The following is a 14,215-nucleotide window of genomic DNA, read 5'->3' on the forward strand; positions in this document are numbered from 1 at the left end:
AAGGCAGTAATCCATGACAAGCTAACTCTGACAGTATCTAAAAGTTCTTTTAATTAAGACCAGTAAGGAAAAAATAATAATAAAACAACCACCATATTTAGGTCAGAAAAAAAAGAAAAGAAAAGAAGATTAAGCTAGCAGAGCTCCAGCCTCAAGCTGCTTCTCCGTCGCCATCTTAGCTCCTCCCCTCCCTTACTTTTGGTTATGAAATGTCATTTGCAAGATTTGATCCTAGGAATGAAAACAGAACATCTGACCTTCTCATCTATCACTTGGCTTTATCTGCAAGATGTGGCTGGCACTGAGTCACACAAGCAGAGCTAGCACTGAGTCACGCAAGTGGCAAATCTTTCAATAAAAATCAAAGCAAAATGAAATGTCAGATGGCCGTTTATGCCCACTTGTGACTCGGAGTTTACATAGCTGTTATTGCTATGGAGGATCCAGAACCTGGAGTCATTTTTTAATGAGGATCCATCGCACCTGTTATGTAAACTCTAAAGATGGATATTTGTTTTTAAAAAGGCTCTCAAGTTTCTAACCGCCATGTTATTGATGAGTAACAAAAAAAGAGAGGTTGCAGTTCGGCAGCAGAGCATGTGCCTTTCATGCAGAATCTCCTAGGTTCAATCTTGCCATATCCCATTAAAGGGATCTACCCTCGAGAGGTGCTGTCAATCAGAGTAGACAGTGCTGGATTGGATGGACTAATGGTCTGACTCAGTGCAATAAGACGGTCCCACGTTTATTCAAAACCTGCTTGGATAGTTTCATTAGAAACCAAAGAGCTCAGAGTGGCACCCACTGGTCAGAGCGGAGTTGAGAGGACTGAGATATGAGGAGAAGGCTTCTGCAATAAGACAGATGCATCAGACAATCCACGACTGTTCTGACTGAGAGGAAGAGTCCAGTTTTTGCAGTGCTGTACAGGGAGAAGCAAGATGAGCAGAGCCCTTTTCAGACATTAGGACAGTTCCCGCGGTGATTACTAGAGTAGGAAATGCCTCTTACCCTAAAGATGGACGCTGTGCGCACTTCCGATACTTGACCATTTGTACGGGGGCAACATGGTCAGAGGTTCCTTCCGTGATAGTGTGGTAGGCTCCCTCCTACCCAGCAGCAGCTGTATGCAGTTGCTCAACGAGGTAAGAGGAAAATCCCTCCAATCCAGCTGCTGGGTTCCGCATGATAGTAGAAGGAGCCTTTGATCTTGTTTTCCCCTCACAAATGATCAAATACCAGGAGCATGCACAGCTCCTGAATTAGGGTAGGTAGGAGGCATCTCCTGTCCTGGTCATAGAGCCGTTCCTCACGATCAGTGAGAAGGGCTGGGTGGTGGGGAAGGCAGCAGAAGATGGTCTTCCCGCAGATGATCTGGCTGCTGGCCCAGGAGGGTCAGGGCATGCGATCCCGCGCACCCAGAGTCCCCGGCTTCACCCAGCAGCACGGAGGTGGGGATGTGTCGTCCCGCCCCCCAGAACTCCCACAATGCACTGCACAAATGCACGGTGCATTGTAGGGCTCCCCGCAGTGATGGGCAAGTGTTACCATGCTGGCTAAAAGCAGCTGGTGCTGCACACGAGCAGCGAAACGGGACTAAGGGAGTGCTTGCTCCCTTCACCTCATTTGGGAGGCGGACCTCTTTGGTGGGTTTTCTGCTGAAGTGCTGCTGGGATCAGGTGCAATCCCAGAAGTTCTTACAAGCAGGCAAGACCAGGCTTGGCTTCCTTAGCCAGGTTTTGGCTGCGCCTGAGAACAGGCTCGCTGTGTGAACCGCCCTATGGTTTTGTACCTGCATTCAGATGTCTACGTACCCGTTTTTAAGGTTGTGCATGCAACCATAATTTCTGGAGCAGTGGAGGGCTGTCGCGCACAATTACCCTCCCCAGTTCGCTCTGCCGCTCACCACGGCACACGAGCAGTGCCATATCTAGTGACAGAGCAGGGAGCTGGAGGAGGAAGTCCTCCAGCATCCCCCAATGCACCGTGCCAGGATGCAGTGCATTGCGGGATCCTCCCTCAGCTGGGCACTCTTGCTGCCCGGCTCTGTATATGCTCGGGCTATGCGCTTGCACCCTTAACCATGGCTAAAGACCAGGGTAAAAGGTCAGGTTAGGTGAGGCAGCAGTGCTGGTATCAACCTCTATCCTGACACTCCAAACAAGCAGCCTCTATCCTGACACTCCAAACAAGCAGCCTTGGGAGTACTCCTGGACCCAGGCCTCACCCTGATATCTCAGGTGGAGGCCATGGCCAGGAGTGCTTTCTATCAGCTTTGGCTGATTTGACAGCTGCATCCATTCCTCAGAGAGGATGACCTCAAAACAGTGGTGCATCAGCTGGTAACCTCCCGGCTTGACTACTACAGTGCGCTCTACGTGGGGCTGCCTTTGTACGTAGTCTGGAAACTTCAGTTAGTTCAGAATGCGGCAGCCAGACTGGTCTCTGGGGCAACCCGGAGAGACCATATTATGCCTGTTTTGAAACAGCTACACTGGCTGCCAATATGTTTCCGGGCAAAATACAAAGTGCTGGTTATTACCTTTAAAGCCCTGAACGGCTTAGGTCCAAGTTACCTAAGAGAGCGCCTTCTTTTACATGATCCCCATCGCACATTAAGGTCACCTGAGGAGGTCCGTCTCCAGTTGCCACCAGTTTGTCTGGCTGCTCCTTGGCTATGGAATGCACTCCCGGCCGAAATTCGTAATCTGAGATCATTGCTGTCCTTCAGGAGAGCCCTTAAAACGTACTCATTTGGCCTGGCCTTCCAGAGTTTTAAATGATTAATTGTTTTAAACTGTTTTAAATTGTTGCCCTGATTTTCAGGGCTTTTAGCTGTTTTATTGGTTTTATTGTGTTTTAATAGTTTGATTTTAATTGTTAATTTGTTTTTAATTGTTTTTTTCATGTTGTGAACTGCCCTGAGCCGTATCGGAAGGGCGGTATATAAATCTAATAAATAAATAAATAATAAATATAAATCTAATAAATAAATAAATAAATAATAACCTGGGCTGGGCTGCCCTAGCCTGAGTTGGGCTGCTCGTGAGAATAGCCTCTGTGTGTGAATGACTGTACCGGCATTCATTTTAAAAGTGGACCTGGCTGTAAGCCCCCTCAAATGCAGGGTGCTTATAGATAGGGAGTGTACTGCTGTACTTGCATCAACATAACATGTGAATAACTGTACCCGTGCACACTGTACACATTGTGTACAGTTTTGAACCCTATGTGTGAACAGGGCTTTTGTGATAGAGTGAATGGAAAGAGGAGAAGGGAGCAGGAGGAATTAAAGATCAAGCTACAACTGTTTGCCTAGTTGACATAGTGGATGCTGATGACAACAGCAGATGAGAAGAGTGGTCAAAGGGAGGAAGGCCTGGGAAGCAAAATGAGCCATCCAGTTTTGACCATATGGAGTTTGAGAACACTAAGGATTAAAATCAGTTGTATGGGGACAGAGCCACCATTGGGCGAACGGGTCCAAAGAACCCAGGCTGCCACCAATCAAGGGCCGCGAGCACAGCCCCAGACTCAGGGGGGCAGTTATTTAAGTCCCAAATGAGGCCGCATGGCCCCGTTTGGAACCAAAATCAGCCTTCATTGCATTGGCAGCATGGCCAGAGTGACTCTCCCTGCCTTAAAGGGAAGGAGAGCCGCATCTGGTCTTGCTGCCAACGCAGTAGGGTTGATCAGTCTCCCTCCCAAACAGGACCATGTGAGCAAAGGAGATCGGCCTGAATTGCGTTGGCAGGGAGAGTCTTTAAGGCATGGAGAGTCGCTCCAGCCTGTGCTGCCCAACGCAGCCGCTGCCAACCTCCCTATGCTCCTGCAGTTGTCGATGCAAAATTGGATGAAGGGTGTGAAAAGCCTAGGTCAGAGAGGAAGAGCAGGAGGTCATCTGTATACAAGTGGTACTAGAAGCCATGGTCTTCATTATATCTGTTCAAGAGTTTATATTAAGAGTTCAATGAAATGAGTCTTCTTTCTTCCTCACTTTCCAGATCTGGATTCCTAACATTATATGGCAATGCAGGCAATAATTATGAAGATGCCTGGAGTCAAGGTGAAGACCGGGCTTATTCACTGGAAGTGTATACTGAGTTTTACAAACTAGACCGTCTTTTGATGAAAGCTGCCCGCAACATGCTGAGTCCAGGTTGGTATGAGTGGCCAAGACAGATCCCTTTCATAACTGTGGGGCTTGGTAGTTCAGAGGTGGGGGTGAGTGGGTTCAACCTCTGGTTTGTTATCAACCAAAAAAAGAACACCTCCTGGAAATTTTTAGTGTACTTCATTGCTCAGCCATTCCAGGCAAAGCTAGTTGTGGCTGCTCATTTGTAGTGTGTCTACATTTCTTCACAAGTTCCTTGTGATTGTGTGACTATCTCAAGAGCTGTTCCCAATGGAGAAGATTGGTTACAGGTGATAGATTTATTTTCAGAAGGCAAATCTACACTGCAGTCTCAGTGTGGAGCTACTGAGATCTAAAGGCAGAGTATAAATGCTTTTGTTAAGTAACTAAATAAAAGCAAAAATACATATCTACACTACAAACTCAGTGGGGATTCACTTAGACTTGGGAAGAATATGCCTCCCCAGTATTCTCCAAAATTTCTCTGGGAGGGTATAAGGGAGGGAAATTATGACGAAGTTCTATGAATTTTCTCCAAAATTCTCATGAGGGTTTCTTTCTTAAGAACAGCTGCCACTCAGGAAATGGTGGGGTTTCTCCCAGCATGACCTTCTCCTTGTGAGAAAAAAATGAAGAAGAAAAAATAGCAGCCAGCTACCATTGAAGGAGGACAAAAAGAACTGAGACTTTTTGGATTGTTGCTTGCTTTTTATAAAAGGGAATCATTCCACAACTATTTAACTGTATAACCAAGTCTATGAACAAAATCATATTTTTTCAGGATGAGAGAAACAGTTCCTTATTATTCTAGACAGTGTTTTTTTCTGTAGCCCAGACTAAAAACTTTAATTTGCAACTCTATAGAGTTGTTCCAAGGCACATGAAACACTCCCTTTGAATAACAAAACATCACTTCTCAGCCTTTTAGCTAAAATCAAGCGTCATCATTAATAGCTATTCATACTCCCTTGCCCCACACCTCCTGTGTCCCTTCCTTCATTCCATGCTGTTTGTTACTATCCAGTCTGGGTATGTGCTGAGTGCCTCTTCAGTTCTGATCTAGAATAAGGCACCAGTCGACTTGGTATACTGAAAAGAGATTTTGTTCATAAACACAGTGATAGACTCTTATTGTATTATACAAGTCATTTAAAAAACAAAACAAAAAGCAGGCGTCTCAGTTCATTTCCCATCTGAGTATGAGCTTTAAGGTATTCTGGAGGTTTGCTCTCTCTGTTAGCCATGCCCCCAAGGAGCCGTCTGTGGATATGTGAATTACTGTATTCCTGTGTGAAGAAACCCAAGAGGTGAGAAATGGTGAGTGAGAAATAAATTAGTTTATTTCACACACACACACACACACACACAGAATATATTTTAAAAGCAGTGGTTGGAGAATATTCTGGTCCATGTCTAAAGGCAGGGTTTAAATGCTTTAATTTTTTTTTAAAAAGCAACGCTGATAGTAAACTTAATATGTGTATCTGTTATGGCTTCCCCATAAATAATCCCAGAAATTGTGATGTAGTGAGAGGACTCTTGGAGATTTTTAGCTTCTCTTGCAGAAATACAGGTTGTCATGCAGAACAGTGTTTTGAAGTCACGGCACAAGGCTGCCTCTTCACAGGCAGGGTCTTCCCGAGCAGCAGAGCTTATAGCAATAGCAATAGCACTTACATTTATATACTGCTCTATAGCCGGAGCTCTCTAAGTGGTTTACAATGATTTAGCATATTGCCCCCAACATTCTGGGTACTCATTTTACCGACCTCAGAAGGATGGAAGGCTGAGTCAACCTTGAGCCCCTGGTCAGGATCGAACTTGTAACCTTCTGGTTACAGGGCAGCAGTTTTACCACTGCGCCACCAGGGGCACCTTATGCACTGGGGTAGGGACTTTTGCAGTTCTCATCTACCTCCGTAAGTCTTCTTTGCCTTCCAGAAATATCACACAGCCCTCAGGGACATTTTTTTGGAAGGCAAAGAGCACTTATGAAGGCAGGGGGACTGCACTGGGGCAGAAAAAGTGTCCAGTTTGTTCTAAGGCTGTTATATCTCTATCCTATAACCTTAAGGTTTCTGAAAAACTTATCATCTGTACCCAGCCCTTATCAACACAGATTTTAAAATATCTTATGTGTCACATTGGGCTACTGTACTTCCTACACAGGCCGTGAGAACTTAACTGACAATCAGAGAAACTCACCACATTTATGCACATGAAAATAGACATGTATTTGTTTTTCTCATCATTGTATGAAAGTGTGAATGGAATATTTTACACTGAAATCATGCATAGGGAATTATACATGATTTCTTTCTTACGAGAAAAGTCTTTAGGCTGGTCTTCTGTGGATCAGCTTTTTCTGAAAGGGTTCTTGTATTTATTTTCTCTATATCCCACCGTTAATCTAAGGAGTTCTGGATAACTTCCATGGTTCTCCCCTCTAATTTGATCCTAACCACAACCCTGTGAGTTAGGTTAGGCTGAGAGGGAGAAATAACTAGTGAATAACTGGGAGAGACTAACCCTCTGAGCTTCGTAGCTGATCAGGGATTTGAACCCAGGTCTGTCAGATCCTAGCCCAACAATTGAACCATAACACCACTCCACCATTATACTACACCACGACACTAAAAAAGAGGCTTTTCTGGATTGATATTTTCAGTAGTTTATTGTAATCTGGAAATTCAAGAGATGACAATGTAATCATGTTCTTCCTTTTCTTAAAAATAAAAAATTCTAATTAAAAAAAGACATAAAATTGGCATACATTGGATCATTCAGAAGTGACAGTGATAAACTCTGTGTCAGTAAACAGGGCTAGATGCCGTATAGAAATAATATGAAGGCTTTAGCAATGCCTCCATATGCACTCATGAACTCAACGCACACACCGCTAATGGATCCGCTTATCCCAGAACTGGTGCTCCTTCCTGCTTAGAACTGTAGCTTGTATGGCCCCATCAGGACATCCATTACATCCCTCTGCTCTAGCAAACAGCACCCCAAGTGTTGACTCAATGTGCGGCAGCTGTGAAAAAGGCCAGTTCCATGCTAGGGATCATTAGGAAGGGGATGGCAAATAAAAATTCTAATATTATAATGCCCTTATACAGATCTATGGTGCAGCCACATCTTAAGAAGGACATTGTGGAGCTGGAAAAGGTGCAGAAGAGGGCAACCAAGATTATTAGGGGCAGTGTTCTCTCTAGTTTTTTTCATCTGTGCGGAATGAGTTATGTCCTGGGCGGCAGTATCAAGGCAGCATGCGCGCACATGGATTCAGAATGGGGCCTTCCTGATTCAACCTGAGCGGGATCTAAAATTTACTGAGAGTACATTAAAAAAACTTTTGAGAGCATGCACGTGTGCATGCCTTATAGGGAACACTGATCAAGGGCCTGGAATACCTTCCTTATGAGGCTAGGCTATAGCATCGAGGGCTCTTTACTTTGGAAAAGAGGTGACTGAAGGGAGACATGATTGAGATGTATAACATTATGCATGGAGTGGAGAGTGGACAGAGAGAAATATTTCTCCTTCTCTCACAATATTAGAACCAAGGGTCATCCCATGAAACCGAAGGTTGGGAAATTTAGGACTGAAAAGAGGAAGTACTTTTTCACACAGCACATAATTAATCTATGGAATTCTTTGCCATGGGATGTGGTGATGGCCACCAGCTTGGATGGCTTTAAAAGGGGCTTAGACAAGTTCATGGAGGACAAGTCTATCAATGGCTACTAGTCTGGTGGCTGTGGGCCACCTCCAGCCTCAGAGGCAAGATGCCTCTGAGTACCAGTTGCAGGGGAGTAACAGCAGGAGAGAGGGCATGCCCTCACCTCTTGCCTGTGGGCTTCCCAGAGGCATCTGGTGGGGCACTGTGTGAAACAGGATACTGGACTAGATAGGCCTTGGGCCTGATCCAGCGGGGCTGTTCTTATGTTCAAGCTGGTCCCATATCTCATTTTCATACTCATGACTCCTAATGGCAAAAGCAGTAGCCATTGGGAGTCAACTTCCTGGTTTCTGCCCAGGTACAGAAAAATATCACAGACACTATTGAATAACTGTGAAGTTACCGTAACATAAATATAGCCCTGAACTGTGTGCAACAGATGATTAGCAGTTGTGATTTCTGCTGGTCAAGGACTGAAATAAAGATTGATTGATAACAATTATGCTCTTGCATGTAAAACAGAAACCTACTAAGAGGAAACTTATCAGCAGTAGATGGCACCATTGTGTAACCTTTTCAGTTTCATGTGCCTTCTAGACAGTTCAGAAACAGGTAGCTGTGACTGTCCATTACAACAGCAAGGCAGGGACAGAAATTATTTTATTAGGACCAAGCAAAGTACGCAGTGCAAACTTTTGAGATACACAGAACTCTTCCTCATGCTAAAGTGGGAAGATAAGGTATTTCTGAGAGCCTGTCTGCAGTTTGCTAAAGCCTACCTGCAGTTTATTTCAATCTTAAGATGGGAAGTTTCTCCGGGGAAATAAGCAGGCCTTGGATTGCTTATACCAAACTCCAACTAGCTGCAGACACAGGGGGCTTCGATCTAGTGAATCTTAGATTGTATCATAACATGTTTTTAATTGCACAAGTTAAACATTGGCAAACCAGTATGGAAGGGGAAAGGCCAGAATGGGCACAAGTGGAGCTAGCACAACTGAAACTCTTAGAGGGCTGGGAAGCACTGGGCTCCAGATAGCTTAAACACCCCCATCAGGGGCGTAACTATAATAGGGCAAGGGGAGACAGTTGTCTGGGGGCCCACTGCCTTGGGGGGGGGCCCCAGAGGCAAGTCACATGACTGACTCCCCCATCCACACACCCGCCCGGGCTTCCTTCAGTTGTATTCATCCTCTGAAATTGATGTGAGTCTTAAGACCTGGAGCTACCAGAACAGCATGTCTTTCTCTAGTGCCATTAAATGACCTGCATCATCCACAATTTACAAAACCTTTAAAAATAATAATCTAGGATGATGTTCTATTGTGGCACATAGGAGATAGATATAGATATAGATATAGATATAGATATAGATATAGATATAGATATATCTCCTATGCTTTTTGTTACCACTATTCAGCCTCATTTAAGATTTCTTTACATCATGAGCTGAGCTTTGGGGGGGGGCGCATTTAAAAATCTTGTCTCTGGGCCCACTCCAGCCTTGCTACACCCCTGACCCCCATTTCCAGTCCCCTACAATACAAGCAGCCCGACATGCCTGGAACGAACTGGCAAGGCAACTAAACTTTGATCCCTATGCCCACATGGATATGACACTGTGGGGAAACCTGCACATACTGATAGGTAAACAGCCAATTTTATGGAAACATTGGGTAGAAAAAGGAATCAGCCGGTTATCGCAGCTGATAAATGAAGATGATAACTACAAACCCTTCTCACTCTTGCAAGAGGAGTTCCATTTACCACCGGCAAATGCCTGGCAGTATATGCCATTGAAACATAGTGAGCCGGGTCTCACAATCAGTGAGACCCAGTTTGGGAAGCTCAGCGGGGAGAGCGGGCTAAGAAAGAAAATGGTAGAAAATCGGGCTAGCGGATCCTCCCACCGAGGGTCTACTCGTGAGTAACCGTGGCGTGGAGCTGCACCGCAGCTACTCACGATTTTAAAAACCAGGTTTTAGGGGCGGGCTACTTGAGCGGGTTACCCGCTCAAGAACCACCGGGCTCGCAGCCGAGCCCGGTGGTCCTTACGATTTTAGAGAATCGGGCTAGCAGTGGCTAGCCCAATTTTCTTCAATTGTGTGAAAAGCCTCAGTATATCTGCTCAATTACACACTCAGTTTCATCCTCCTCACGCCGCCCTTCAGGTGAGTGTGACTTCATTCCAAGGTGGCTTGAGACAAAGAGCAACCACATTCTGCACTGGAGTCTTAGTTTCGCTCATCAATAACTAGAGTTTTGGACTTGGGCCTGCATTGAGATTCCTGCTCTTGAGCAAGTCATTATCATTCAACCTAGCCTGCTGCACAGGGATGTAGTGAGAATTAAATAGGATAAACCCATGTATGCTGCTCCAAGCTACTTGGAAGAAGGGTGAGATACTAGTGCAATTGTAACAGTACAACATCCATATTTGTATTATTGTAATAGAAATGCATATATCTTACACTTTCCAACTGCAGGGGAAAAGAAGGAATTTGACGCCATCAAGAAGAATCTATGGAAGTTACTATCGGTGAAAAGGCTGAATTGCAGGGTGAACCAAAGTGTGTGGCTGGATAGCTATAAACAGCACTTGGTGAACATGGGTGTAGATGAAGATATGCAAACTAGAGCAATGCTATTACAGCTCTGGAGTACTCAGGTAAGGGGGAGAACCCCTCACTTTTTTAGTATGGATATATATTTTTCAGGATGGAAAGTTCTATTCACATGTTATCATCAATGCACATAGAATTTTTGTACAATTGCACAAATTGTATTTTTATTATTATTATTTTTATTTATTTGATTTGTATACCACCCTTCCAAAATGGCTCAGAGCGGTTTACATTTAAAACACACCACTAAAACAGTAAAGAGCTAAAACAAATTAAAAACAATATAACAATTAACAATTTAAAAACATTTTAAAACAACAATTAAATAATTACAGTGATTAAAAACCCCGAAATGGGGTTTTGAATTTTAAAATAAACGAGAAATTAAAACCCCTACAATTTATGAAGCTGAGAAAGCTTGGGTGAAAAGAAGGGTTTTCGGGTGTTTTTTGAAAATTGCCAGAGATGGGGAGGATCACATCCCAGCAGACAGCGCATTCCACAATCTCGGGGCAGCAACCGAAAAGGCCCGTCTCCGTGTCGCCACCAAACGAGTTGGCAGTAACTGGAGACGGACCTCCTCAGATGACCTCAATGGGCGGTGGGGCTCATAACGAAGAAGACGCTCTCTTAGGTACCCAGGGCCTAAGCTGTTTAGGGCTTTGTAAGTTATAACTAGCACTTTGTATTTTGTCCAGAAATCTATTGGCAGCCAGTGTAACTCCATCAGTAAAGGAGTAACATGGTCTTTCCGAGATGACCCAGAGACCAACCTGGCTGCCGCGTTCTGAACCAACTGAAGTTTCTGGACTATATACAAAGGCAGCCCCACGTAGAGCGCATTACAAAAGTCAAGTCTGGAGGTTACCAAAGATGTACCACAGTTTTGAGGTCATTGATCTCGAGAAACGGGCGCAGCTGGCGTATCAGCCGGAGCTGATAGAAAGCACCCCTGGCCACCGCCTCAACCTGAGAAACCAGGGAGAGGTGTGAATCCAGAAGTACTCCCAGACTGCGAACCTGTTTCTTTTGGGGAAGTGTGACCCCCATCTATAACAGGCAGATCAAAATTGTCTCTAGAGTTCTGACCCTGCACAATAAGTACCTCCGTTTTATCTGGATTCAGCTTCAGTTTATTCTCCCTCATCCAGCCCATTACTGCTTCCAGGCAGGCATTTAGGGAGGATATGCCAGTTCCTGAAGAAGTTGACATGGAGAAGTAGATCTGGGTGTCATCAGCATACTGGTAACACCCAGCTCCAAATCCCCTGATGATCTCTCCCAGCAGTTTCATGTAGATGTTAAAAAGCATTGGAGAAAGTACGGAGCCTTGAGGGGACACCATACTTAAGCTCAGATTTTGAAGAGCAACAGTCTCCAATCGACACCATCTGGAAAGGAGTGGAACCACTGTAAAACAGTGCCTCCACCCCCAACACCCTCAGACGTTCCAGAAGGATACTATGGTCGATAGTATCGAAGGCCGCCGAGAGATCCAAAAGGACCAATAGAGTCACACTTCCTCTGTCAATTGCCAATTGGAGATCATCCATCAAGCTGACCAAGGCAGTCTCCACCCCATAGCACGCCCGAAAACCAGTTTGAAATGGGTCTAGATAATCAGTTTCCTCCAAGACCACCTGGAGCTGAGAAGCCACCACCCTCTCAATTACCTTGCCCAGCCATGGGAGGTTGGAAACAGGCCTATAATTGCTCAACTCCGAGGGATCTAATGCAGGCTTCTTTAGAGGGAGGCATCCTGCCCTCCCTCAGAGAAGCATTTATGATATCCACCAGGCTGTTTACAACAACCTCCCTGCTAGATTGAACAAGCCATGTTGGACAAGGGTCAGGAGAACAAGTGGTAGGCCTCACCGATCCAAGCAGCTTGTCCACATCCACAGGAGTCACAAACTGAAACCGATCCAGTCGAATCACATAAGAGGAGTCGTTTGGCACCTCCAGCTTAGACATCAAATTAATTGTGGAGTCTCCATCTAGGTTGGCCCGAATCCGAGAGATTTTATGTGCGAAAAGCTATTTAAACACATCACAGCGGGTAACTGATGACTCCAAATTCTGGTTCAAGGAAGGGGGGGCAGATACTAATCCCCTCACAACCCTGAACAACTCCACTGGATGTGAATTTGCAGAGGCAATACGGGCAGAAAAGAACCGCCTCTTTGCTGCACATATTGCCTGAGCGTAGATCTTTAGATGTGCTCTATGTCAGATTCGAGTCTTCCTCCACTTGAGGAAGAGTCTTCCTCTACTTCGCTCCAGTCGCCTACCTTGCCATTTCAGCCCCCGTAGATCTTCTGTATACCAAGGGGCCAATTTTGAAGCGGGTCAGAGGGGACGCTTGGGAGCAATCGTGTCTACTGCCCTGGTGAGCAAGTTGTTCCAATTCTCAACCAGGGCATCAACAGGATCACCAGCAAAGTCAACATTAAATCCCTCCAAGGCTTCTTGGAATCTTAATGGATCCAATAACCTCTTCGGGCGGACCATTCTAATGGGCCCCTCGCCCCTGCGGAGGTGGGAAGTGGTTGTAAGTCCAACCTTAACCAGATGGTGGTCCGTCCATGACAATGGGGAAATCACAGGACTCCCCACCCACAGAACACCACCCTGATCAGAGTAAAATACCAAATCAAGCATGTGACCTGCAATATGCGTCGGTCCAGAGACTACTTGGGATAGGCCCATAGTTGTCATGGCCTCTATGAACTCCTGAGCTGCCCCGGACAGATTGGTCCCAAAATGAACATTGAAATCCCCCAGCACCAAGAGTCTGGGAGACTCCAACGCAAGTTCCGTGACCAAGTCCGTGAGCTCAGTAAGGGATTCCGCTGGGCAGCGGGTCGATCGGTACACCAACAGAAGTCCCAATCTATCCCTGGTCCCCAAACTCAAGTACACACATTCAGTATGGTCCGATACCCTGGCACGGACCCTGGTAAGGGAGATGTTATCCTTATAGACCACAGCCACCCCACCTCCCCGTCCACGTCCCCTCACCTGCTCCTCTACAGAATATCCTGGAGGGAGGAGCTGGGACCAAACTGGACCACTAGCCTCCCCCAACCAAGTCTCGGTAATACATACCAGGTTGGCCCCTTCATCCATGATCAAATTATGGATGAGTTCAGATTTATTTTGGACTGACCTGGCATTACAGAGGAGGAGGGAAAAGCTATATGGATTGTTGGCAGTGCTTCCCGAGGTCAAAGAGCTGGCAGGACAGCCGGAAGGGGAGACAGCTATTAAATTTCTGACTACCCTTCCCCTGGAACACCCCGCTGACCTGCCAACATTACTTCTTCTATTCCCCACCACCACCACCGGGATGGCTGCCCCATAGTCAATGAAGGCACCCCCTGTCCCCCCATCTTCAGATGAACCCAAACATATTACAGCAATTTCAACCCAAGTCTAAAACAGCTTAAAACTAATTAAACAGAAGCCCTCTAGCCCTCGCCCTCGTTCTCCCCCGAAGTGGCTCCCCCAAAGGGGCGACCCCCTTTGGTGTCACCCCTTCGGTGGCGCCACCACAAGGAGCCTTCCTATAAAGCCCAAAACTGAGCAGGTGACCCGAGGAACAGCTGAGTCACTCAGGGGCTGGTCCCAGTCCTCCCACACTTCCCACAGATGTTAACTGTACAATCCAGATTTGTGCACACATACAGGTCTGTGCACATGTAGTTATTCACATGTTATGTTCATCACACATGCAGTAGCTAAACTTCCTATCTGTATGCTGCAACTGAATCA

The 14,215-nt window shown here is 45.8% G+C and overlaps 1 protein-coding gene across 2 annotated transcripts in view; it reads left to right on the forward strand.

Annotated features, from left to right (window-relative positions):
• PTGIS (prostaglandin I2 synthase) overlaps positions 1 to 14,215 on the forward strand; it is a 73,808-nt gene that overhangs the window by 26,723 nt on the left and 32,870 nt on the right. For both annotated transcript variants that reach the window (XM_053247979.1, XM_053247978.1), the window contains exons 6-7: positions 4,005 to 4,159; positions 10,304 to 10,485. In XM_053247979.1, coding sequence (XP_053103954.1) covers positions 4,005 to 4,159; positions 10,304 to 10,485 — 337 coding nt within the window. The remainder of the gene's footprint in view (positions 1 to 4,004; positions 4,160 to 10,303; positions 10,486 to 14,215) is intronic.

Source organism: Hemicordylus capensis, chromosome 4, assembly GCF_027244095.1.
Source record: "Hemicordylus capensis ecotype Gifberg chromosome 4, rHemCap1.1.pri, whole genome shotgun sequence".
Classification (NCBI taxonomy): Eukaryota; Metazoa; Chordata; class Lepidosauria; order Squamata; family Cordylidae; genus Hemicordylus; species Hemicordylus capensis.